General features: G+C 43.7%; 1 protein-coding gene across 1 annotated transcript in view; it reads left to right on the top strand.

Moving 5' to 3' along the window:
- Positions 1 to 16,904: 16,904 nt before the first annotated feature.
- LOC104392951 overlaps positions 16,905 to 26,761 on the top strand; it is a 13,013-nt gene continuing 3,156 nt past the window's right edge. Inside the window, exons 1-14 of the mRNA XM_010002397.1 lie at positions 16,905 to 17,064; positions 18,998 to 19,090; positions 20,464 to 20,591; positions 21,066 to 21,209; positions 21,839 to 21,922; positions 22,459 to 22,626; positions 22,695 to 22,791; positions 22,878 to 23,101; positions 23,870 to 24,023; positions 24,099 to 24,307; positions 24,400 to 24,517; positions 24,683 to 24,888; positions 25,339 to 25,456; positions 26,025 to 26,194. Of these exons, the coding sequence (XP_010000699.1) occupies positions 16,905 to 17,064; positions 18,998 to 19,090; positions 20,464 to 20,591; positions 21,066 to 21,209; positions 21,839 to 21,922; positions 22,459 to 22,626; positions 22,695 to 22,791; positions 22,878 to 23,101; positions 23,870 to 24,023; positions 24,099 to 24,307; positions 24,400 to 24,517; positions 24,683 to 24,888; positions 25,339 to 25,456; positions 26,025 to 26,194 (2,073 nt within the window). The remainder of the gene's footprint in view (positions 17,065 to 18,997; positions 19,091 to 20,463; positions 20,592 to 21,065; positions 21,210 to 21,838; positions 21,923 to 22,458; positions 22,627 to 22,694; positions 22,792 to 22,877; positions 23,102 to 23,869; positions 24,024 to 24,098; positions 24,308 to 24,399; positions 24,518 to 24,682; positions 24,889 to 25,338; positions 25,457 to 26,024; positions 26,195 to 26,761) is intronic.

Here is a 26,761-nt window from a genome sequence, read left to right as displayed (position 1 = left end):
CTGGTCTGGGGGACCCTCCTTCTTCTACCCCCCTCCCCGAGGCTGCGACAGGGATGCTGAGCGAGCCGTGCCGGGCTGGATCTGCTACCAATTCCCCGCCGCTGCGTTGCTGAAGAGGCGAATAAACGACGGGATGAAGCGGCTGGAGATGCCCGGGGGTCCCTCCCACCCCCCTCGACGTGCTGCAGAGGGCAGGGATTGCTCCTCCGTGTTGTACCCCAATCACGGTCCGTACCCAGGCTCATCCCTGCCCCGAGCCTGCCTGCAGAGCTGCTGCTCTCGCCCTCCAGAAAGGAACATCTTGGGCACTTTTCACTTGAGAGCGTTTTGAAAACTGCCGGGTGTGAACGCGAAGGTTCCTCCCTCTGCTCCCCATTTGCACACGATTTGCCTGCACTTCTGGCCGACTTTGCCTTTAAAAAGTCCCCTGAATCCTCAACGTCATCATAACCAACTGCAGGGTTTGGATTAAAAAAGTCTATTTAGCAACTTTTTCTGCCAATTCTTTTTTTTTCCCCCCTAATCAATCTGCCCTTGGAAAACAAAATCGTGCAGAAACGTTGCAGAAAATTCTCCTCTGGTTGTCTTTTGGGGTTCTGCTTCTTTCAGAGGAGGTGGGGTGAGGTTTCATTGTGTGTTTGAAGCCAAATAATGCAATGATTTCTTATTGTAGAGTCAACATGAATAGTGACCTCAATTTTGTGTTCCTGGTAGTAGTTTTGAAGCCTCACAAGTGTCCTTGGTTGTGATGACCAAGTAGAGTCAGAATCCTGAGTTGATACATGTCTCCCTTCGTGTTGACTGGTATTCCCTGAAGTGAACATGGCTGTGCAGAAAGGGTTCTTTTCCCTTAGAAGTTCTGGTGTCTAATTGCATTAATAAATCCCCCGTTTATCACCTCCCTGTTTCATTAATCACTGAAGTTTTAATCACTGCAGAACGGGGCTTGTCCAATGTTGTGCAGGGCAGTTGGTATCTCTGCTACCTTTAAAAAAACAAACAGACAAACCAAAAACCTAAGACATGAACCAGCAGTTATATTAAGCTCAGAAGTAACGTCCTGCATGGAACGACCTTTAGTTACAGCAAGCTGGTGAGAAAGCACTGCACTGAGTGCAGAGTGGGTTTCTCAGAGCTATCCAAACAGAGGAATGTGAGCAGAATACCTCCTGAAGACAAACGAGGTCGTTTTAGTGGGTCATTGAAAAATTCCAGCCTCAAATTTGAAAGGCCCTGCAGAAGTCTTGTCACTGACTTCGCACTGCAGCACAGCAGCCCATCAGATGGTTACACAACCTGGGATATCACAGACAGGAGGGTGAGCTGCTGGAAAGGGCCCAGGAAGGGGAGCAGCAGCAGCAGCTCCCTGGGCAGCCAGGGCACATCTGTTCTGTAACCCCCCATGGGATCTGGAGTAGCAAAGGGGGATGTGGTTGGCTCAGGTGGACCTGGTGACCCTGTCCTTAGCCAGTGTGGTGGCCACGGTCCTGCCCTGCCTGGCATGGAGGGCAGGAAGGTGCTGTCTTGGCTCCTTCCCCAGCCTGTCAAGCTGCAATCTGCATTCTCATAACTTGCAGCTCCTTGCAGCAGCGTGATCTTGCATTGCTCTTTTCTGGACAACAGACCCAGTCCCCTGGGGGCAGCACATTTAGAAATGCCAGTTCCCTCCTCCCAGTGTTCTGCAGACTCAGATGTCTTCTCTTTTTTTTTTTTTCATCTGCATCAAGAAACATCACAAGACTTAGGAACTGCATTTATTTTTGTGTTTAATGCATCGTGGTTTCTTCTCACACCCAGTGAGCTGCCTGCAGGAGCACCTTCCCTTACAAAGCAGTTTTTCATGTGCTCCCACTAAAACACAGCAGCTTCCCTGGGCTGGGGTCATGCTCTTACACAGAGGGCTGTCTTGTAGGTTTGGGGCAGGTTTTTGCATCTTCCTTTGAAAATACATGATGGAATGTGCTTTATTCATTCACCTGGAAAAGGAGAGTGGTCATTTCTAGCTTCCTAGTGCAGGAGGACTTACTGGCAGCTGTTGGTGGTGGGCAAGAGCTTAGCTGTTGGCAATGGGGAAAAGCCATGAAGGGAAATCTGGGCTATAACACCATCCTCTTCCCTGCACTGCAGAGGTCTATAGTGTTGGAAAACAGTGCTAATTGTTGCTTACTGGCTGAAAAGGGTTGTGAAAGGAAGACTGTTAGGGAAAGTGGCACATACAAAGCTGGCTCACAGTATCTCCTGCTCTGGCCAAAGGTCAACCAGACATATTCTGGAACAATTCATTACAAAGTGCCCAGATTAGTTTTTACAAATATTAACTCCTTCAAAGCTGCTGCTGTTAAGTTCGCTCAAGACCAAACTGCTGGTTTGAATCCTTCTCAGGACGAGAAGATTTTCACCAGTGGAGTGAAAGGAGTGAAAAGTTTGCAGCAGAGAACATATGGCTACATCAGAAGGGGTTGTGGGCCCCCATAAAACAGCTTACAACCTTTTTATGGCTCTCTACAGCAGGCAGTGAGGCTGCCCACAGTCCAACTGCCACTGGCTAACCTAAACTGGAAACAACAATGCCCTGAGCTCTGCTGTGCGCGGGTTTGTTGTGTTTGTGTAACGCTGCCATCCCTGGGGCCTGGCCATTTTTCTCCCTGTTTTCTTCCCCGAATTGCCTTCATTCAACCAAATTCTGTCAGCAGTTACACCAGGGGGACCCTATTAAAGGCAAACGGACTTAATGTTCTTCCTCCACAAACGCTCGTCATTTAAAGTGCAGAGCTGTGGGACAAAGTGGGAGTAACTCTGCCCTAGGTACCTTCCTGGGGAAAGGAGGGGAAACAAAACAAAAAGCATGAAGGCAATTACAATGGCAATTCTTCTGTCAGCAAGAGCTGAATCTGATCTGCTCCGGGCTGCTGCATTCCCAGCCCTTTCCAGCCCACAGGAGGGCACATGGGGCAGGGATGGGAACATCTCTCCCAGCCCCTGCAGTACTTGCTGGTGTTGAGCCACGGCAGCAGCAGGCACAGGGAGTTGTCACTTGCCACACCACCCCCCTCAGAGAATCACAGCTTTTCTGTCTCTGTGCAGGACTCTGGGTTTCATTTGCACCCTGGCTGGATGCAAATCGTTTCATTCAGCTTTTTGGGCAGGGTTTGCACTGTATCCACAGAGAGCCACTTCCCTCTTGTGCAAACCAGGGGGAACTGCTGTTGGGACGTGATGGGTTTGCATTCTAACAAGTGAGAGGTAGATGGGAAACAGAGCACTCCTGGGCTTGCTCTTGTGTTTCCACCCTGGGGATTGTCTGTGCTCTTTGGATGGAAGACAATCAGCAGGAATTTCCAACTTTTGTTGTTTAGTTCAGGAAGACAAACTTCCTTTATAAATTACAGGGAGGCTCCTCAATTAGACTGAGAAAAAAAAAAAAACAAACCCTTCATATAATGCAACATTTTGCCTTCAACTAACTAACTAGTGTACTTGCCATGATAATAAAGTATGACCAAGGGCAAGATAAGGGTTTGTGAGACAGCCTGGTTGGGTACCTTGAGGAAACACTGCATCTTCTGCAGAGCCAGGAACAGAACTTAGAACTCCAGGGTTTTCCCTGATTTTTTTTTACAGCTGAGTTTGGTATGAGTAGTCAGAGGAGAAAACTGTTAGCACTTCAATTTCAAAGCATCTGTGAATGTTTCTAGGAATATGAGAACCATAGCAGATCTTCAGTCAAGCAGAAGGAAAGGAATTTATCACTGCCATCTAATTGTTGGTTACTGGGCTGTGGACACATTTCTTAGGAGGAGAAATCAAACGTGCATGTGCACTAAGCAGATTTAATTTCTGGAAAATATGTTTGCCATTTATTCTGAAAACATATTAAAGCAGAAGCTTGTTTAACAGGATGATGGATGGCAAGCTACTGAATCACTCAGTAGATAGGAAATTCCCACTACCTTCCCTACCTCAAAATAATCTGAAATTGCAATGCAACCTGTAGCAGAACAGGTCTAAAGCCTTGGAAGCACAATATGTACATGATAACTCGTGTGGAAGTGCTGAATGCAGCAGCTATTGTTGCACAGGCTACAAAGACAGTAATTACACAGTGGTTGTATGATCTGACTTGCCTGTCACAGCTGAATTCTTCCTTACAACAAAGATATTGGGCTCTACAGTGCTATGGTTTTTCAAAAATTAATGGGAAAGCATAGTTAGTGTGGTAAAAGAAGACAAGGTCTTTCAGTGGGAAGAGTGTGTCTGTAAAGAAGGGTGAAGAAGGATATATAATCTTTTAATTTCTCCTACAACTTTACAGAGGATTTTATTGGGGGGGGGAGGGTGTTGCTTGGTTTTTTGTTTGTTTCACTTAGGGAGACAAAGCAGAAGGCTGGGCCCTTCTTTCTTCAACCTTCTTTCTCTTCCCTTTATTTCTTCTTTGCAGTCTTCTTGGTTTTCAACTCTATTACTATTCAGTGTCTCTAAGGAAGTCCCTTAGGAACCTCAGTCCAGGCACATAACCTCGTTTGGGTAGATGTGATACAATCAAGCACAAGGGAAGAAATCCTGAGGGTTGGGTGAGACAGACAGGGCTGTAGAGGAAACTGAAAATCAGAGTTTAAATGGTGAGGTAATGCTAAAATGAATAGAGCAATATTAGAGCTACAGCAGTGTTTCAATTTTCTTAACTTCTAAACCTGATTTTCTTCAATTTCTTTTCAAATCTACAATACATTTTCCTCTAGTTCCACTTCCTTTCCTTTCAGGGATTTGTCCTTACTCAGGATTTCTCTTCAGCTCTGAAGTCCTTGACATGTCCACTTCTCTGACTTGCCATCAGTCACCAGCTGTGTGGGTGAAAGACAGAATTGCAAAGATTTCCTTCAATACTTAAGAGAAAAACAGGCCAGGAATCAATATTGCTGTACAGGCATGTAGCCCTGATTATTGAGATGTAAGAGTATTTACATCTGAAAGCATTCCACCATGCTCTTCTTATGAATAATGAAAGAAGTTATGGCATTCTTGTGGGTCTGGGTTAGCCAAATAAAATCTTTGGAACATATGAAGGGGCCCCTACATCTTCATTACGATTCTGTGTTTACTTGAATGTTCTGGAAAAAAAAGAAAGCAAAAAAGCAATGTATTTTTTTCCAGATGTAAGTTTCAAAGAAGCCTTCCAGCACTAAAGATACTGCTTTGGAGTAAAATGATATGGAGTTCAATCCTTCTCATCCCTCTAAAGGTTAGGTCTTCAGTTTCAAATAAGCAGTTAAGATCTTCTTCTGTCAGTGACAAGTGATTCATTCCATGTATCTTAGACACACCCCTGATAAGAAAAATTGCTGTTTTGGGGGTGCTCATTTTCATCTAACTGACTAAAGGAAAAGCTTAAGCTAAAGTGAGTAGGCTAAAAGTAAAGCAAAATGCATTCTGTGTGATTAAAGATCCTGTTTAAGACAAAGGTTATTTATGTGATTATTTTTTTTGTGATTTAACAGTTATGGAAGAAGTACTGACCAGCATGGGAACACCAACAAACTGACTGCCAGCTCATTGCAGATGAGACACTTAACACATTCCCAGTGACACGATGAGAACAACCACTCATGTTCGAGAAGAAATGTTTGTTCTGCCTGAAAAAGAACATGTCACTGTCCTCATTACTACAGCTGGCTGAAGCAAACACTACAAACTGGCTGAAAATGGAGATGTTGAGTGAAGAAAGTGGATGAAATGAAGTGTTTTACCTTATTTTGTGTCCTTAACTGGGTGAGACAGCAGACGAGCTGTACATGCACAGAACAAGATCTATTGCAAACAGCACTGGGATTTAACTATTAAACTAAAATGGGACAAGCACAACAGGGTTTTGGGGAAGTTGGGATTTTAGAACAGAACGTTGAAGCTCTAAATGCCAAAGGTATCTGAACAGTAAAATGTACCATTAATAGTCAAGTCAGTCAATAAGGGTTAACCATTTAAATGCTAGCAGCTTAGTTATTAACAAGTCTTATATTAGACCTAGAACAACTATTTACTTATTTTAAAAGATCCTAAAATCTGGAAAGTTAACAATGTCTTTTTAAGTTCTTAAAAGAACTTAGCAATGACAATAAGGAGTTAATATCTCTCACCCTCTTACAGCCACTGCTGAGTGTCCCTTTGTCCCTTTCCTCAGTTCTCAAGAACTGATCCCCCTGGCAGGGTCCCCACTGGAGAGCAGAAGGTCCAGTGACCTCCTGGGAAGTGTATGGGAGCGTCTCTGATCACAGATGGAACCAGGCTTTGATAGAATAAAGTGGACTGACTGCTGTCATTTAACTGCTTGGTTGTACCTCCAAAGCCTCTCATTGAAGAATAAAAGGAAAACAGTGGAAAAAACCCAAGAAGGCCCCTTTCTCAGCAAGCAAACTCTTTCATTTATCTGCTCATTCTTGAGTTGTCTCCATTTCAGGCCTGGTTGTGGCTGGGCTGGGCTCTGTGTTCTTCAACCCCAGAGAGCAGCTGGTGTCATGAACACCAACTTGGCCTCTGTTTGTACCTTCAAGGTTGTTACCAGCTCAGAGCTTGCTAGACCCTTTTCCTTCCCATGGGAACCTTTCCACTCCTGGTCTGGGCCTGCAAAACTGAGAGAAAAAGCCATTGAATCACAGGGGGCAACTGAGGCAGGCACACTGAGGTCACACTTTGCTCTCAGCTGTAAAGCACTGCTTTGCCAAAGCCTTGTTTGGCTGCTAATTTTCCATCAAACAGCAATATGTTCTGTCACAGTTTCCCCAAAATCTCCCTGAGCCCAAAACATTAACATCTTTGAAACTCCAGCCAAGAACTCACTGCAGGTCCAATGCCCAGCAAAGAATTATTAAGCTGCACAAAGGCTGCACTGGTGGTTGATAATGCATAAGACTGGCTTATGCACTGCACAAACTCCTTTTGTGGGGTTTCTTTGCCCTTTCTGGATATTTTGTGAATGTAAGCAAGCTGCATTTCATAGAGCTTTATTAACAGGGCATATAACATGATACAGCTTGGCACTGCTTGAAGGTGGGAGCCATTTCCAGCAGTTCAAATGCAGCAAGGAGATACACCTCTGGCTCAATCTGTCTGCTCAGTTTTGACTAGAAAGAATAGAGAAAAGTGTCATTAAGACAACTGGTCACTGCATGGCTATGTCATGTCAGCAGAACATGACCATAAAAAACCCAAGGTATTTTCAGTAGAGGTAGAGAAATGTTCTTATCATCGTATCTGGTGCTCATGAAACTTCATCTGTATTCACTTCTGGTCACCCATATTACAGAAAAAATATGCTACTAAAATGTTCAGAAGAGTGGAGAGTCAAATGGGAAGAGAAAGAGTAAGATCCTTTAGCCCACAAAATGAAGAGTGACAGTGAGTATAAATTCTCCTTTTGAAAATGAGACATAAAACCAGGGGTTGAATAGAAGTAATTTAGACTCAAGAGCTGTACTGGTACAAGAACAAATAAATAGAAGAACACAATCTGGGTAAAAATTAGAACATTTCCAAATGTCAAGGAAATAAAGATCTGGAATATTCTTTCATTAGAGAGTTGGGAGAGAGGCAGAATTTTATTGGGTTTTGAGTGATTTTTAAATGGTTTTGTAGAGGATTACCTGCAATAGTGTGGTACTAAATACATGGATTTATGGACTCAAACCTCTTCCCAGTCCTGAGATTTTTAAGGACTGCAAGCAAATACAGACAACCTCCAAATTAAAGTAGCAGCATTTACCATTTGCACAAAGGAAGCTGTGAAGAGCTGATTGCTTAATGGAAAGATCTATGAATCCCACAGTGACCTTAGATTTAATGGTGCTGGAGCACTCCAGTGTGCAAATTCAATAAACAGGACAGAACTCAGTAAAATGTGAATGAAATATGAGGGTTCTAACACAGTGTCAAAACATGAGCTTTTTGACCTTTACAGACGTATGAAAAACTTTGGGGTGATCCCTATAACCTTTGGATTTTTCCAGATATCTGAGTTAAAGCAGTTGCATTAGCATCTGTCATTTTATTAACACTTTCTTGAACACCAGCCACTGCTCATTGCTTTGCAAGAGGAAAAAAACAACACTTACTGCCTTCAGGAACTGAAGACATTCAAAGCACATAGTGCTTTCTCTAAAGCAAATCAACTTAACATTAGCATTGCTTCCCAGTCCTGTGCTATTAAAGAGACTGGAAGGGAATTTAAAGCAATCTGCTTTGCAGACATACAGGGTTCACTTGCTAAACACAGGAGCTCTACAGTCCTAGGACAACTACTGGATTAATATGCAATATTATCAGGCTGACATACAGATTTAAAAAGCTGTGCCACTACTGATGTCAGAGTGCTGCTCTTTAAATTAAAGCTAACATTGACAAGAGAACCCTTCTACTTCTGTAAAATTAAAGTATATCACTGAGTCATGATTTTATCATTAAGCTCTTGCCTCTAATATGCATAAATTCTAGAATAGCATATTTATTTTTTAATTAGGGTATAGTGACTCTGCCACAAAAAAGAGTCAAGCCACTACCCCTCAGGTCTCCCCTTCCTCTGTTTTTCTCCTGCTCTTAGAGCAAGGAGACTCCTGGAGGGCCTGCACTTGCCAGGCAGCATCACAGGCTCAGGCTCACAAGTGGACCTGCAATTCCAACACAGCAACACAGCACTTTTATAAACAGAAAAGGATTTGAAACCTCTAGACCACAATTTTCAGGAGGCTTCTCTAGTAGTTACATGCCATGCTCAAATCCCATTTTGCAGATGCCTCACTTGGGCATTCTGACTACAGCCATGTCAGCCAAGTTCAAGAAAGGAGTAAATCACACTCACTACTGTTCCAGGTTGCCAGATCCCACCTGTCCCTGCAATAAGTGGCAGAAACAGTCTAAACATCTACTGTGCAGAAAACACATTGTTCAACAATCTGCTCTGAGCAGCAATATTCCACCTGGTCCCAGCCCCATGCCAGAACAACCCAGCTCCTCTCCCTGTGTCCAGTTGTGCCAGCACTGAATTAGGACTGCAAAATAAGAAGTGTTTTCTTCTAATGGTGGTCAATTCAGTACACAGCACAGCCCTGTAAGGAGATGAAGTGGTGCTCCTGTGGGGGCAGCCCCTGTAGCATGAAGACAGACAGGTCTACCAGATCATGGGAGCAAAGCAAGGAAGATGTTGAAGCAATTTTGCCACTGTGGGTGAGGCGTAGTCAAACCCTAACCCCTTCTGAAAGGAGCCAAGTAAGCTGATAAACAACAAGAACCTCTCATTTTACATCACTCCTACAACATAAATAATGATAATACTGCCAGACTTTGTGCAGATCTAGATGGTGTAGTTACTGCAGAGTGATTCCCTTCAGCAAGATGCCATCAGTATCTATATTAAAACTTGCCATGACTTGCTGCCAAACTCCTAAGTGTCCATGCAACTCTGAAATGATTAGTATTGGTAAACTGTCATCAGCTGCCATGGTACCTAGTGGAAGCTGTGCTTCAGTTGCTGAACATCTTCTGTTTGTCTCCATGTTCTGGAGTTTCTTGCCATGCAACATCTTTCTCAGTGTGGGACAGACTGTTCTCCACCTGTCATCAGCTGCCATGGTACCTAGTGGAAGATGTGCTTCAGTTGCTGAACATCTCCTGTTTGTCTCCATGGTCTGGAGTTTCTTGCCATGCAACATCTTCCACAGTGTGGGACAGACTGTTCTCCATCAAGACACTAGAGTTTATTGCAGGTGGGGAAGTCTGGAGGGGGAATTTCCCCTAATGTGGAGAACAATGAGATCACAGAATCATTTCATTTGGAAAAGACCTTTAAGATCAACTGTAAATACATTTAATCTATAATTCCCAAATGATACCACAAAGCCACAAGACACTTCAGGCCAGCATCAAGGCAAGCTGAAGAGAAGCCCCTAGATTCTTCCAAACTGAATTTCTTCTGGATTTTTCTTCTTTTCCAGACTGAAGCTCAGTTCTTCTGAACTGTCTCTTCTGCCAAGTATTTCATTATTTCTCCTTTTTCTTTTAATTTGGAAGCAAAGCAAATGTCAAATTTATTACCAGAGCATAATGCTATTTTTTGACTGCAACTGATGAATGTCCAATGACGTTTTTTTGTGGAATCAATAGGACTGTATGAAACACAGAAAAGACATGAGCAGTATCTCCTTGTGCCACAAACATCTTCCTTTCTTGTAAAAGACTTAATCTAGGCCCAGCTTTCCCCATAGTTACCCAAAGGCAGTGTAAATCTGGATTAATAGACATAAATAATGCAGCTACAATAAAGAACAAGTGATCTTTCATACTTATATGACCTTTTTGGTACACATAAACTGAAGTGTAGGAGCAGTTCACAAAAAACCTTGCTGAACAGCAGTGTGAAACATTATTAACTCTGTCTTATAAATAGGGGACATAGACCCAAATGTTTAATGAGACTTCCAAGATCACACAGAAACTCTGAAGCAGACTGCCCCAGTCTCAGTATAAATGCTGCCAATTTTGTCTCAGTCCTCAAGATAATAAAGGGGAAAGATGGAGGGGAGTTTAGAAGAGGCAGCATGACTTTTCTTTAGCATAGCCTTTTCCAGAGAATGCTGGGGAGTTAAATAGGAGTTAAGGTCCATTTTGCTTTGCCTCTGTGGCCTTATTCATGGAGTAGTCTCCATACACAAGAGAATGACTGGTTTCTTCCACAATTAGTTGCACAAGATGGAGATATACCCAGACTTTATACATACCTTTCATGGTCCTGCATAAAGCTCATCCACCATCTGGACCTTTATGGTTAGAATCTGTTTCCACTGAAGAAGGAAGTCTGGGAAAAAGCCAGAGCTTCCCCCTAACCATTATAAAAAGTGCTGTGAGACCTTTACTTCCCACTGGATTGCTGCCAGTTCTGGGGAAAGGAGACGGGTCACCTGAACTTAAACTGTACCCCATGGGCAATCTGGAGCTCTATCAGCAGAGCAATGCCAAGGAACACTGATGCAACACTTCCAAATTTCAAAATAAGTCAATCAACAACAACAACAACAACCACAAAAAAAGTTTTTAACTCCTTACAGTGTGCTGGGAATTCAGGCAACCTCATCCTTCAAACCTCGAGAACCTAATCCAAATCTCACTGAAAGCAGAGAGGATCAGATGATGGTTCATTCAAGACTGCAGCATTAAACCTTAGAGACTTCAACAAACAAGCATAAAACTACTTAACAAACTACAATTACATTTACAAGTTAATTTTTCTAAAGATGCTCTGGGAAGATTACTCTTCATTTGATTATATCTTGCTTCATTTTGACTGCTGATAAGACACTGTGTTGAATTCCTTGAACAGACAGAACAAATCCATTTATTTGCTGGAGGTGACACACTATTTTCACTTGCTATCCCTGTTGCTACAAAGTCTAATTAATGCTGGTGCATGGCCTTGCACCAAAGAAAACCTCCTTTCTTCTTACAGCACCAAAGACTGACTTTCTAGACAAGTAAATAATAGTGCAGGATCCCCAGGACTTTACATAAAGAGAAGACAGGATTATAATTCTGTGAAATAGAGAGTTTATAACCCAGAGTGACCAAAGAAAACAAACTAGTAGGTCTGCAGAGAAGTATGGCTTCTGGGCACAGGCCTGAATGTTTCAGGCTCTTCAGCATGGCAGGAGGATTGAAACTGAAGATGAGTTAAAGGTACAAAAGGATTATATCTGCATGATCCATCTGCATGACAGGAGCTAGTTTATATGTCCATTACTATGAGAGATATAAATGTGCAACAGCATCTTTAACTACAGACAAAGCGAGAGAATGGGAGGGAAGGGTAAAATGTGTCTATATCTGAAACAGAACCAGATCACAGATTGTATTTTCAATTTAAGAACAAGTAATTTATTCCTTGTTTATTACAGTTGTCAAGTAACCATATATAATTACCAATAGACAAAGACAGGGCTGTACAGGGGCAGCAATTACTGATGGACATCACTGAATGATAAATAAAGAGCCAGCTCAGGAATGGTATTCACTGCACACAGATGTCTGGACCATGGGCAGATGTCTTAAATTGTCTACACAAAGCGCTTTTGTGCTATCAAGTCATCTAAATTGCTTTGCATTTGGTTCCAGACATTTCCACAGACTGTTCTGCACTGCACATAAATTCCTATTCTCCATTTCTAACTGGACTTCAAGGGCCAAATCACTTCCTGGTGGAACTCTTTTGCTGAACTTGGCTCCGTTTATTGATGCAGACAAACTCTGGGAAACTCTGGTGTTCTCAGTTTTAGGAGATCTTGTATGTAACTCCATAGGTTATGATCCAGGTTCAGGGGAGGACATCCACTGCTCTTACACTACCACACTGAAGGAGATGACACTCAGAAAGCCAAAGTGGGGATAAGATGGGATGGAGGAATGGCTTCATGCATCATCTGTGTGCAAAAGATGGTGAATTTCATAAGAAAATATGCTCTTATGGTTTAACCCCAGTCGGGGAGTAAGGCCCACACAGCTGCTCACTCACACCCTCCTGGTGGGATGGGGGAAAGAATCAGAGGGGAAAAGTGAGAAAAAATGTGGATTGAGATAAAGACAAATTAAAGTGAAAGCCACAGATTCCAAACAAGGAATTAATTCCCTACTTTCCATCAGCAAGCAGGTGTTCCACTATCTCCAGGACAGCAGGGCTCCATCCCGTGGAACGGGTACTTTGGAAGACAAACATCCTCACTCCAAATGTCCCCCCTTCCTTCTTCTTCCCCCAGCTTTCTATGCTGAGCAGGGTGCCCTGTGGTGTGGGATATCCCTTTGGGCAGTTGGGGTCAGCTGTCCCAGCTGTGTCCCCTCCCAGCCTCTTGTGCATCCCCAGCCTACCTGGTGGGGTGGGGTGAGGAGCAGAAAAGGCCCTGGGGCTGGGCAAGCCCTGCTCAGCAGTAACCAGAGCATCCCTGGGTTAGCAACACTGTTCTCAGCACAGGTACAAAAAAATAACGCTGTTCTAGCTACTATGAAGAAAATTAACTCTCTGACAGCCAAAACCAGCATATTTGGTCATGTTCAGCATTCTCAGGGGAGGCTTTTTTTAAATGTTCTGCTGTAACCTGTTCAAAGAAGAAAAGAACTAAGATGACACGCCTTTAAAAGCTGTACCTAGGGACATTTGTCCTTTTAAATGTGCTGATCCCTGGCTTATTCTTTGAATTGTCAGCAGACAATCATCATACCTGCTGTCCCTGAATATGAGGGAGCCCAAAGGAAACCACTCGTAACTGAGACAGATGGTTTTTTGACTCTCTGAGGATCACTCTGCTCCCATAGCAGGACTGTGCCTGACAGAAAATCAAGTCAGTGATGATTTAGGAAATCATTCCTATCCCCAGAGGAGGGATATCTTGCAATAGAGACAAACTAGCATAAGTTACTGAGTTTTAGTTAATGGCCTCATCCTATATAATGTGTCTGCTCTTGCAGCTATCACTGACAGATGAACTGTGTGCTTTCTCTCCCCTTATTTTTTCACTTGGAAAATATTGGAATTAGGCTAGCACATGAAAACACTGTCTAGGAACAGATTCATGAGAGGAGGAGGAAGCAGAGACAGGCAAATAAAGCATCTGATTGAATAACTATTATTCTGAATTGCAGCCCCATGAAGAAAGAGAATAACACATTTCCTTCCGGACGTTTCAAAACAATCACTTTATAAGGGTGAGGCTGCAAAATCTCTCTTGGTTTTATTATTCCTGTTAGCAGAGAATTATCTGTTACCTGATCCTAGAGGAAACTACGATTTGGATTTCATTTCTCATGCATTTTTTCATGTACTCAAAATAGCTTTCAAGGTTTGCTAACAGATCTGCTGACGCATCCAACCATGCTGGGTTGTACTGATCTTTCCTGCTTCCACACAGTTTTTAGCCCTTAAAATGTGCTTCATACTACATCATTTCTTCATCTTCTTGCTGACTGAAAGGCCCAGAAGGAAAGTTTTGTCTGTCTTCTTGGACGTTTTAGCTATAGAGTTTGAGTAAAAGCCTTTTAGATTTCAGGATTCTTTAGAAATTTAAATTGTGCTTTTTAGTTCGGCCAGATGGTAGTTTAGGTTTGACTGAACAGAAATGATCTCAGATCTGTTTGTGTTATTTATTGCCCACAATCTTCATCATCATCCAAGACAACGTGTTACATACTAAAAACAAACAAACAAACAAACAGCAAAAAACAACACCAAACAAACAAAACCACCAACCCAGAAAATAAAAATTATCTAGGAAATCACGTACAGTTGATTGATGGAAACAGAAACAGAAGGAAACAGCTCTGTGGGTAAACTAGATGGGTAATGCTTTGCTCTTGGCACTGATGTGATGAGGCTGAGTTGTAACAGAACCACCATATTCTTTTTTACATTCCATGATGTGTTTGCTAGTCAATGTGATCCTGTTTAAACTGCAAGGAGTGCTGAAGAATCCTCTCCATCTATTCTGCCCTGGTGAGGCCACATCTGGAATATTGTGTCCAGTTCTGGGCTCCTCAGTTCAGGAAGGACGGGGAACTTCTTGAAAGAGTCCAGGGCAGAGCCACAGAGATTATTAAAAAAGGGAAACATCTCCCTGATGAGGAAAGGCTGAGGGAGCTGGGTCTCTTGAGCTTGGAGGAGACTGAGGGAGATAGGTCTCAGATAGACTGAGACCTCATCCATGGTTACAAATATGTTAAGGGCAAATGTCAGGAGGACAGAGCCAGGTTTTGTTCAGTGATGTCCAGTGACAGGACAAGGGGCGATGGGTGCAAACTGGAGCATAGAAAGTTCCACATAAACATAAGGAAAACCTTTTTCACCATGAGAGTGCCAGAGCCCTGGGCCAGGCTGCCCAGAGAGGCTGTGGAGTCTCCTTCTCTGGAGACATTCCAACCCCCCTGGCCACGTTCCTGTGTGATGTGCTCTGGGTGACCCTGCTCTGGCAGGGGGGTTGGGCTGGGGGAGCTTCCCAGGTCCCTTCCAACCTCGACCATTTAGGATGCTATTTTGCCCCATAACCTCAGACTACAGGTGAGTATTGGCAGGTTGATGGATTAATGGCTGAAGGAAATACGACTGGAATCTGTTTTGGGTAGAGAAGCATAAGCAGCCTTGACACTTGCGTTTGTCAACAGTGCAGATCTGCTTTAAATGTCAGGTGGAGTTCATGCAAGCTATAGGAAATCTCAGGTAATTCCTGGGTGGTATCCAAAATCAATTTTTGGGAAAAGTGTAATAACATTGTAAAAATACATTATACAGTGAAATAAATAAAGCTGCAATTCAAATGGTCTCCACTCCAATAATAATAAATAGGGTCGTGCTGCCCAATATTTAAGCCATGACTGCCTGATAATGGCTTTATTTATTATTATAATCCATTATTTATAAAGTATCCTTGGTGGGTAGTGCTTTTCAGGAAAACTCTCTGTAAAGTTGAAAATTCATCAGATAGGGGATTTCAGAAGGAAACCACAGCAACACAAACCAGCTGGGGATAAAACTTGATTCTGGGGTAAAATCCAACATCTCCTGAGTGTTGCAGTTAACACTCCTGAGGGACAGGATGTCATCCAGAGGGAACAAGCTGGAGAAATGTGTCTTTGTGAACCTCGTGAGGCTGAACAAAGCCAAGCTCAAGGTCCTGTAACTGGCTCAGGGCAATGCCCAGGATCAATACAGGCTGGAGATGAAGGGATTGCAAGAAGCCTAGGAGAAGGACTTAGAGATACTGGTAGGTGAAGATCTGGACATGATCTGGCAATGTGCTCCAGCAGCCCAGAAAGCCAACCCTATCCTGGGCTGCATCAAAAGAAGTGTGGGCAGCAGGTCGAGAGAGGTGATTGTTCCCCTCTGCTCCTTTCTGGTGAGACCCCACCCTGAGCACTGTGTCCAGCTCTGGGGTCCTTGGACCAGGAAAGTCATGGACCTGTTGGAGAGTCCAGAGAAGGGCCATGAAGATGATCCTTGGGCTGGAGCAGCTCTGCTCTGGAGCCAGGCTGGGAGAGTTGGGGTGTTCAGCCTGGAGAGGAGAAGGCTCCAGGGAGACCTTAGAGCAGCTTCCAGTGCCTGAAAGGAGCTTATAAGAAAGATGGGGACAAACTTTTCAGCAGGGCGTGTGGTGATAGGAAAAGTAAGAGCAGTTTTAACCTACAGGAATGTAGATTCAGGCTGGATACAGGGAAGACTTTTAGCACAGTGTGGGTGCTGAACCACTGGCACAGGCTGCCCAAGGAGGAGGTGCCGTGGGACCTTCTGGGGGGTCTGGGAACCACCCGTGGGCTCCAGCTGCGGGGAGAGGGGAGCGGGTCCGTGCCGGGGTCTCAGGCTCCCTCTGGAGGACATCGGTGCTAATTACAAACGGGCTAATGACGGATCAGCCCTCCCAGCTCCTGCAGCCTGTGCAAGCTGAGGAGCTGTTGAAGAATGGCTTGAGCAGCAAGGCCACGGGTCCTTGCAATCTCCCTGAGAGTTTAACACAAGCAGCAACTGTCCAAGCCATCTTTTGTTAGCCTAACACTAGTATGAGCAGTCTCTTTGTTAGTTTAATTAGTTAGTTGTATATAAGAAAGCAACAAGGTTAACTAACACAAGGACAAGATAGAGAAGTAGAATAATAGAGAATAAGGAAGAACCCTGAGAACTCTGTGTGTATGTTGCTATATTGAAGGTGGAGCATGGAAATAGAGCTATCCCATGATATCATGACTATCCAATGAAATCACGACCAGTAGTTCTGGAACAGGGTATAAAAGTAACACTGTGTATTCAATAAACCGAGGTTTGCTTTATCAACCACATTGACTTGGACTGCTTGCTTCCCTGGCACCGTCACAGGGAGCGAGCCCCGAGTCTTGCAGGCATGAGGCTGAGGCAGAAGAATCCCCAGGATCAGGTGAGTTTGGATATGGAAGTGTATCCAGAGGGAGGCAGGGAGTTCTGCCAGCTCCTTGGGAACGGCTGCCCAGCTTCCCTCCTGGCAGAGGGGCTTCAGACAGGACTGGCGTGGCTTGACATGCACGGTACTCCTTGCATCCCAAAAAGGCTGCTAGAAAGTGTACAGGTCCAGAAAGAAAATGGGAGAATCAAAGCATGGGAGAGAAGGGGTTTTCCTTGTCACAGGAGATCTGCTGCTGTGAGGGCTCAGGGTGTGTTTGCACAGGGACTGGCACCTGAACTGGGTGATGAGCAGGCCAGGGAGCACTGAAACCTAGCACCCCGTATGCCATACCATTGCAACCCAAGATTGCAGCTGTTGTTTGTGCTGCTGAGGTTGTTCTGATGATACCCAGCCAGGGCTTAGCACTTGGGGAAAATGTGAACAGACCCCACGGCAACTGCTTTGCACCCTGAGTGACCTGCTCACCTCCTGACCATCAGCATTGCAGCTCAGCAGCCCCAGGGACATCACTCCTCCAGACCCGGGGCTACAGGTACAACTTCTCTGTCTTCAGCACTCAGGAAAGCCTGGGCCCTTTCCTCTGATCTCTTTTGTGGTCAAATCCAGCCCTCCACATTTCTGGATTAATTTTCCCCCAGTGTGGGGGTGATGTCTAGTGGAGGTGTCCCACAGGATGCTCAGTGAGATAGTTCTTCATTTAGTTTGTGACACCCACCAGTCTCCCTTTTAAGCTCCCTTAAGCACTTCACTTAAAGATCAACACTTTCTTCCCTCTTTAGTTATAGCAACTGCCTTAAAGCCCCAGTTTACACATTTGCCTCTGGTAGACTTACCTGTCTGAACGTGTGCAAAATCCTCCACAGAGGTGACAGGGTGAAGAGGAGTCTTCTGAAGCAATGGATTGTCACATGCTTTACCAGAACAGCATCAGTTATCTCACTGCTTCCTGACAACCTGCTAGTCAGGAGCTAGTAACCTTCCAAATGGGAGCACTTAGGTCAGAGTAGATGTAACCACTAAAGCAAATCAACAGCTGACATTAATTATGGGTCTGTAGTTAGGAGGGTAAACAGCTGAAATTGAGGTTCATCACCATAAAGGTGGCAGCCTTTCTGTTCAACCCAAGACTCTGAGAAGGCAGAAAGCCTTGGATTTCCATGCAAAACTGATAAAGGAGATTTTTGTTTGTCTATGTGTGTGACAATAAGGGAAAAAGCAAGACAAATAGAGACTGAGCAAATGCAATGGAGCTGGGTCTGGTGCAGAGGTGAGAGATTTGTTGCTGTATATTTGTATATACTTGTTGCTGTTGTTTGTACATATGGTCTTATTAAAAACATCTAAATATATTCACTTTTCTGATTTCTCTTCTCTGACTTTCTAATGGTGACTGAGGAAACCTCATTTTGTTATTTCCAAGTCTAGACCTGTAGTTGTAAATTCAAGAATAGTTTAATATCTAGACCAGAACTTTCTGAGCACGTAAATTTTTTAGCCTGCTGTTGTCACAGCTCTCAGGCAAAGCTGATGCTAATGCCTGTGTTCTCCTGCAGGTTGTTACTAATAGGGATATTAATCTCTGAAATATGGACCCAAGAGAGACTAGGTAATGGTGCTGTGAACTGGTTTCACTTTGTGGTATGTCTGGGGTTTCTTGTTAGCTGTTTGTGGTTTGGGTTTGTTTTTTTTTTAAGTTGTTCAGGTGTTGGTTTTTGCTCTTTTCAGAAAGGTGGGGGGACTTTCTTGTTTTATTCCATTTCAGGTGTTCAGATTGGGAGAGCCAATTCATTGCTTTTTTTGATCCTGTTTCAAAATCTTATTCCCATGACTGGCTGTTGCAGGTAGCAATACTGGAATATTGTTTTCAGGGCTGCCTTTTCTCCTGTTAGTGTTGTTGGTTTGAAAAAAAAACCCTCTGACAGCTGCTGAACAAAGATGCTGGGATATGACTGTCATAACCCTAACTTTGTAAAGCAGTCTGGGAAGTACCCAGTTTCTGCTATTGTGTTACCTTTAATCCCCTACTTACTGGTCTTTCAACGTGTTCAACACAGGACCTGTGAGTTCCAAGTGCCTGGGGAACATTTTGTGTATAACACTGAGTGCAGAATACTTTGAAGACAAATACTTATCTTTTTCTGTTGTTGGTAAGTGTGTATAGAAGAACTTGGAGAGGGGATGGCACATGGTGAAATGTTTCATGCTCTCTGAGGTCTTCCTATGCTGCAGTTCCCTGGGTTATCCTAAAATCATAGAGCTTAGTAGCCTGGTCTTCATGATGAGGAATGTTAAATGCTACCTTGATTTCTGTATAACGTGTCCTGTAGACTTCTGTGATAACTTAGCAATGCCAAGTCTTAACCATTGTGATCCCATTGAAATGCACTTGGTAGTTTATTGGCATGTTAATGCTGGTGTATTTCTCTCCTGGTAAAATTGCTCCCCAGGAGCAGCACATGCTACTCCAAAAGCTCACTAGTTGAAGTTGGTACTATGCTACTGATTTTACACCAGTGGCTTTCCACCTTCCTGGCTTCCAGCTAAGGGACTTGGTGGAGGTGCTTAATGAAGTTTAAGAAAAAAAACTAGCTGGACCCTTTGGAAATGGGTATATTAGGCAAGAAGTGGTGCATTTGAGAGAAAAGCACTACAGAGCCCTCTGGAAGGGCAAAGCGAGGTAACTTTTGGGCTCTAAACAGTATCAGATGTAAGATTATGTGAACAGAATGTAAACTGAACCTTGAACTCACTCTCTGTGCTAGTTGGCTGTCTAATTAGATATTGTTTGTGACATCCGTAACATCTTTCTAGAGTGTTAAATTTGTGTAAAAACCTGCTTATTATATGTTTTCTTTTCAAGCATTTTTACCCATATACAAAGAAAGACTCTCTGCAACTGGGCTATGTACAGCTTGAAGCTATGGACCAATTCATTTTGGAAGAAAAAAAGCCCAACCTTAAAATGCAAAATGACAAAAATCCCCAAAATACAAAGAAAGTTTTGTAGCCTAAAAAAAATTCCAAGCAAAGCTTTAGTATGTTTGTCATCTTGGTAAGACCCCTAAAGTGACTCTGCTGTCCAGACAGGCATCACAGAGAAACAGGGGCCTGTGCCAGCTGCAGATCAGACTCCTGAAGTTGCTGGGCTGTCATCTGTCAATCCTGACAGCTTTGGTGGTGTTGATCTAACTGACTGTTCTGTGTTTACTGGGATTTCTTTGTCCCTTTAAGATTTAGTATCTTTCCATATTGGTGATTTGGGTTTTTTTCCATGTTCAGCCCTTTAGTGCTGGTGTTCCCTGTCCCAGCCTGTCTGAAACTTTGCCTTTCCTACTTTCTACAGGCTTTGTTCCAACTCTCTGGTACCACTTTGCAATCTTCTCCTGTCTGAGCCCAGGGGGAGCAGTTGGACCCTATTGGAGCAGGGTCAGCTGAACCCTCACCAAAGGCAGGTTGCCTGGGGAGTTTGCAGAGCAGGAGTTGCACTCATTCATACCACTCTTCATTTCATTGCCCACAGATCAATCTGGCAAAGCCTGGGAGCTAGATGAGACCGTGGCATCCCAGTGTGGCTACACAGTGACTTACAGCAACTGGAGTCACATTGAGTTCCGTGCTTCTGCACTGAGCTGCCATTCTCACCTGGAGGTAAGTCTGTCCTCAGCATTGTGGCTGCAGTGCAACCTCCATGCAAAAGATGACCTAATTATTGAGAGATATGAACTGAGGTGGTGTTGAGTCTTGAACATCTGTTGCCTGAAAATGAGTTAATTCTCACCAAGTGTACTCAGAGGTCTGAGAATATTCCCTGCTGTTGACATTTGAATGGCCTGCAGATGAGGACATGAAGAAGCATATCATGTATGTCCTTCTCTTGGGCAAGAACAGGGAATTCTGTCTGGCAGCTGTGTTGCACTCTGCTTTAACATTTAATGTCTGGGACACATTAGGATAGAATATAGTCTATGGGCTTGATCAAGTAGAAAGCAGTAATGCTTCAGTATGGAGTTTCTCTTCCTCTCAGAGGTTGGTGAGTGGGCAGGCTCTATAATCTGGTTTTAGGTCACAAGGATAGGTGGTGCTTACCAGTCTTACAAGCAAGTGTTCTCTGTGTCCATGTAGAAAGATGTGTTCACAGTAACAGTCCAAATCAAAGCATCTCATACTCCTGATATGAGAAATGCTACAACTCATCTGAAAAGTGCAAGTTGCCCTCATGGTCCATGGAGTCCTAGAGAGTTGGTTTGTGAAAGTAACTACATGGAGGTAAGCATCAGAAGTACTTAAGGTATTTGAAGTAAAGTAAGGAGGTAAGTACTGGAAGATGCTCTTTTTCTAGCTCATTAGATGCTAGGAATGTGTATTGGGAATAGAACTTTGAATGCCCCTCCATGAACTAGTGGATGCAGAAGATGCATCTCGAGTTCAGTGATGCATTTGTTCTATGCTTATGTGGGCTGCTTGCCAGCATTAATAGCCAATAAAGTTGTGAAATGGTATTCAAAAGGTTCAGCTAATGAATTTAACTCGATGTTACCTCAAAAAAACTTATTTGAAATAACATAAATGGACACTTTCTGAAGGAAGCTCCTCTACTGAATTCACTGGGAAGAAATGCGGGGAAGGGGGGGGAAAGGGACTCCTCTTGGAAGAGGATGTGGGAGTCAAGAACAGATTCCTGGACTTAAATGGAAGTAGAAATGGAAAGCTAGGTGAAAAATAACAGGAAGCTTAGATGAAGTAGACCATAGATCATGCACAATGCATGATGGCATTTTACACCATGATTTTTTTATTTGATGGGAGAAAAAGTCCCTCTGGAGGTTACAAAGTGTTGTAAGGTATTGAAGACAAGTGTCATCAGCAGACTCCTTACAGAGGCTTTTTTCCTTCAGGTTTCTGTCAGAAGGGAGATTCCACAGACTGTAGAAGGCTTCATTCCAGATGAACCTGAGGACTGGACTCTTGCCTTTCCAGAGGTACAACTACAGGTTGTCTTCCTAGCAGAAGCTAGTGATGCTTCTGGCACAACCATCCCTCTCTTCAGTGCTCACACAGGACAAAATGTCCTTTCCAAAAGTGCTGAAGTAGGAAGAGTGGAAATTCTGTAGCAGAATGGTTTTAGTATAGAGATTTTATACGTTAGAAACACACAGATGTAGGCCTTGTCTGCAAGGAAGAAATGGAAAGTGATTTATCAAAGAGTTTAAAAGTCAAGAAAAAAATAACTTCTGAGGTAAGAGACTGTGCAATGAAAAGTGTGTTTAAGATCCCATGGGCCAGGAGTGTTCTGTGGGCATTTTTCCTTCTTGGATCCTGTATTTGGAATGCAGCAGTTCTCTGCTCCGATTATGGAAAGCTTTCCATACGTGTGAGGGAGGGGACCCGGGGGTTACCCCACTGGCAGCACGTACAGTAAGTCAACAAAACTGCTGAGTGGTTCAATACAACTCATCATTCAATACAGTAAATCTGTTACTTCATGTTTCAGCTGTTGATTTCTTCCTCTGGGCAGGCAAAAGCAGGAGAAGCCTCAGTATGGCAGGTAGTGTTCCACCAGCCAGAAGAAAGGAAGGCTCAGCTCGTGAGCGATGCTTGGCGCGCGGGTTATGGGCTCAGCACCGCGGGCACCAGGGTCCTGCTCCGAGTCCCATACACAGCTGAGCAAACCCAGCTGGTCCAGGTTGGTACGTTCACTCCTGCCCAGCAAGCTGCCAGGCTGGGTAAGTGTAACCAGGTCTCCTCCTACAGGAACGGGGAGTTACCTTTTCTGCTGTGAGATCAAGTACCTTTTACAAGCAGCGGTGGGTGGTCCTGGAGGTGGACACAGCTGTGGCGTGTCCTGTAGGTGAGACCTGTGGTGCTTTGCTCCAGTGCTCACCTGTGCAGGGGGCTGGACTCTTGAGCTGACAGCTTTCATGTCTTGTCCCTCAGATGGTGTGGACTACATCAACGGAACGATCATCTGGACTGTCCCAAAATACACCCACCTGCTGTCGGCTGGAGCCAGCAGCTTTAAGGATGTGTGTGTTGAAGCTGGTGTGGATCTGCACAAACTCTCTGCCAAAGAAATGGCTTCCAGGAAATACCTCTTATCCAATGACTTCCATGCAATTACAATGAAGATACCTATAGGTGCAGAGGGTGGCTCTTACAAGGTTTGTGACTTATGTTAGGTGCCAGGCAACAGACTTTCTGGTTTTTGCTTTGTTGTTTTCTTTTTCCTGGGGAGGAGTAATTCTTCATCCTGCTCCTTTCAAATGAAAGATGGTGCTGAGGGAGAGGAAAGGGTATTTTAAAAATTCCAAAACCCCTGACTCAAGGTAGCTTCTGTAAGCACTACCTTGTGAAGAATCTCTTTTCTTTACAAGCACAGATGGACAGAAGCCTACATGGAACTTTTAATTTCTCTCCTCCCTCAGGCTGGCACAGCTTTTGCCTTTTAATTCTGAAGTACTACTCTTTGGAGACACCTCTAACCAGACTGTAAATCACACATGGATTCTGGTGTATTTTACCCAGACCACTTAAGAGAACATGAACAACCCATTTGTTCACAGACCATATATTGGGATGGGCTGAGACTATGCATCTAAATCTAGTTGCTTGGAGTGAGCTGAATCCAGGGTAAATGTTACAACTGCAATGCAGACTAAGTGGCAGGAAGAGCCCTTCAACTGGTGAAATAACCCACTGGTGAAATAATCCCCTGCTGCTTTGAAACCTGGGAGTGGGGGACAATTTTCCAAAGGAAGTCTGAGTATCCTGAGATGCTGTATCCCTGTGAGCTTAGGTCAAGTGCCACTTAGGGGTTCATGATACTGAGCTGAGAAGGACAATGTTTGGATCTGTAGCTCTACCTGACCTTGAGATTAAATTTAGTGCAAAATCACATTGTGATAAAGGCTGTTGATTTGAAATTCTAGAGTTCTGTGAGCAATGGACAGTATGGAGTGAAATACACCATCAACTTGTTCTTGGAACATCAATGGGAAGATAACAAATGGGGACTAACCAAGTATACTATCATCAAGGAAATAGAAACACCATTTGAACAAGTAGAACTTGTTATAACCAACAGTAAGTAGCCTAATATTAGATTGACTGAAGGTTTTGGTACTGTTAAGAGCTTAATGTTGTTGTGTTCCTTTTCAGACTCAAATCTGAGTGCAAGGCTAATGAATGTGACAGTGGGAACGTTCCTCCCAGATGTGGAGCTTGTGAACTTAACCATTGAGGGGGCAACTTTTGCTGTGCCTGCAGCTGCTCAGCATGGATTTCACACATATGAGATCACAAACGCTCACGGAAGCAAAGCCTATGGAATACAAGTCCCCCTTGATGCACCAAGCATTAAGAAAGAGGTGTGTACTCAGACACTGCAGCAGACCATGGTATTGAAATCATGATATCACTTGATTTTATTTTTTTTTATGCCTGAATATGACTTTCCTAGTACATGAGAGCAGCCACCACAGTGTACACCCTGAATGTCACACTTGCATTTGTAACCCGTCCAGCGAGGGAGACCTTCACTGTCCTGGTCGTAATAGTGACAGCAGTTCAAGATGCAGGTAAACTAGTGGAACTTGGGCAAAATCATACCAACCTGGCTGTGACTAACCTGGCAGAGAGCCCAGCTGTTAGCTAGGCTATTTTCAGCCAGGGATACTGTCAGTTTAGATAGCATTATTAAGCTCAGATGGTAACTAACGTGCTGGCTGACTCTTGCATTGCAGCGCTGCCTACTGCAAGAGGGTTTTGTGATGGGAAGAACCTTCATCTCATTATCATGCATGGGAATGTGGATGAAAACTGGCTACCCTTCATCTCAGGCTGGCACCTGACCCCAGAGACTGTGCAGAAATACAACTATGGCATGAGGGACAATGGCACCCACTTGGCAATCTCTGTCCCTTTCCTTTCTTCCCACGTGAATTATGAGGTAAGGATTCCACCATGTAGCAGTCAAAAGGCATGTTCTAACTGTGACATATGGACATCATACACTATGTCCTGGAAGGTGAAATAAAATTTCTTGATGTCAGCTTCAAGGGATTAGTGGAGAACTATTTCCTGCACTTGGAAGAACATTTTAGTTTCCCTTGGTTGATGTTGAAAGAAGTAGGCAAGAAAAATCAACAACATTCTGCAAGCACGTTAAGACTGAGCTACCTTCAATGGTAACTATACGTGCAATGGAGTTTGTATCACACTCTGCTGCAAAATTACTGGAAAAGCTCATTCTGTGACCTTCTAGGTAAAAAGTCTCTTGTGGCTTGACTTTCTTCAAGCACCATGACTTCTGGCTTGTGATAACCAGCTATCTTAGGTTTTGACTACTTTAGTTGAACAGCCTGCCTTAATTTTCTTGTTCTCTGGTTGTCATCTCCAGGATTTTCATACCTCTGGAATAAAGGCTTCACTCCATGTAACCCTGAAGGATGCTGTCACCTTGGCTAACAGGAGGGACTTCTCAGTTACCTGCAGATTTTCACCTTCAGAGCTAATACGTAATAACACGTGGGGGGATTAACAGTTACTGTTGACTGAGTCACACAAGCCCATGCAGCCTGAAATATCTCTAGAATTTATGCTTGTGTGCTGCTCTATTTGCCTCTCAGATTTTCAAACTAATACGGTACAAGGCAAAGGAAACTGGATAGGAGTGAGTGTCCTGTCTAGTATGGGACAGGGGAAAGAAAGGGAGACACTCTACTCCTCCTCACACCTTGGAAAATCATTAACCTTTTTTAAAGGGTTTTTGTGGTCGGTTTTGGGGCTAAATGTTCTGGGTTTTGGTGTGGCAAGGGGAGGCTCAGTATATGAACATTAGTCATTCTAAAGCTGCTCATCAGTATTGAGTGTATTGAGTATCTCTGCTAGAAAAATCCTTCTGGAAGAGGATGACAGTTCCTAGAAGGAGAAACATAACTGGAATCACCAGCTTTGTCACTGTTGTGCACACTCTTCTGACAGATTGATGAGAATCAGATGTTAGTATTGAAGAACCTCTCTAATGCTTGACTACAAAATACAGAAGTTCAAGTCCTGATTCATATGAAAAAATGTACTTTTCAGAGTGCCTGCCCAATGGTACTGTGGTTATTACTGCAGTGAAGTTGGCAGGGGGTGCAGACCTGGACACCAGCCTGTTTGTCTTGAGGGACAGACGGTGCAAACCCAGTCTGGTGACAGAGAAGACTGCAACCTTCAAGTTCAGTGTGAACACTTGTGGAACAAGCAGAAAAGTAAGGGCTTAATTTACTCTGGTTGGGATAGGGCTTTTAGTAGGACTGACTGATACTCAGAACTGAGCAGAAGCTGCAAGAAGGTCATAGCTGGCTGTTTGAGTAGTATACCCACATCCTTTTTCTGAGGATACTAAATCCAATTGGGAAGAAGTCAGTATTTGGTAAAAAATGCTTTCAAGGTCAGAGGTGCCTTCTGAAACTAGTCCTCAGTATAACTCCTCTGAATTGTTTAGTAGTGGACTTGAAGTTTGTACTGTTACCATATACTCATCTGCCTTGCAGAAGCTGGTCAGGGGTTGCTAATGGCTACCTGGCCCAGGACTAGAGTGGGCCCTGTTCCTGCCACCTACTTACTGCACAAATGGAAAGCAGACAAAATAACAAAGGATCAGCTCATGCTTAAGTTCATGCCACCACAAGTAATTCTTGTTTCTGCAGGTGTTGCATCTTATGCTATATGTTGATTTTTGTCAACAGAAACAACTGATGTCTATTTCTCAGGCCCAGTTGCTCTCTTTCTGGAGTGTTATTCAAGATATCGTTGGTTAATAAACTAATCCTTCT

Source organism: Chaetura pelagica, unplaced genomic scaffold (assembly GCF_000747805.2).
Source record: "Chaetura pelagica isolate M959 unplaced genomic scaffold, ChaPel_1.0 scaffold46, whole genome shotgun sequence".
Taxonomy (NCBI): domain Eukaryota; kingdom Metazoa; phylum Chordata; class Aves; order Apodiformes; family Apodidae; genus Chaetura; species Chaetura pelagica.
The sequence above is the reverse complement of the archived record's forward strand: the minus strand, read 5'-3'. Positions and strand labels throughout refer to the sequence as shown.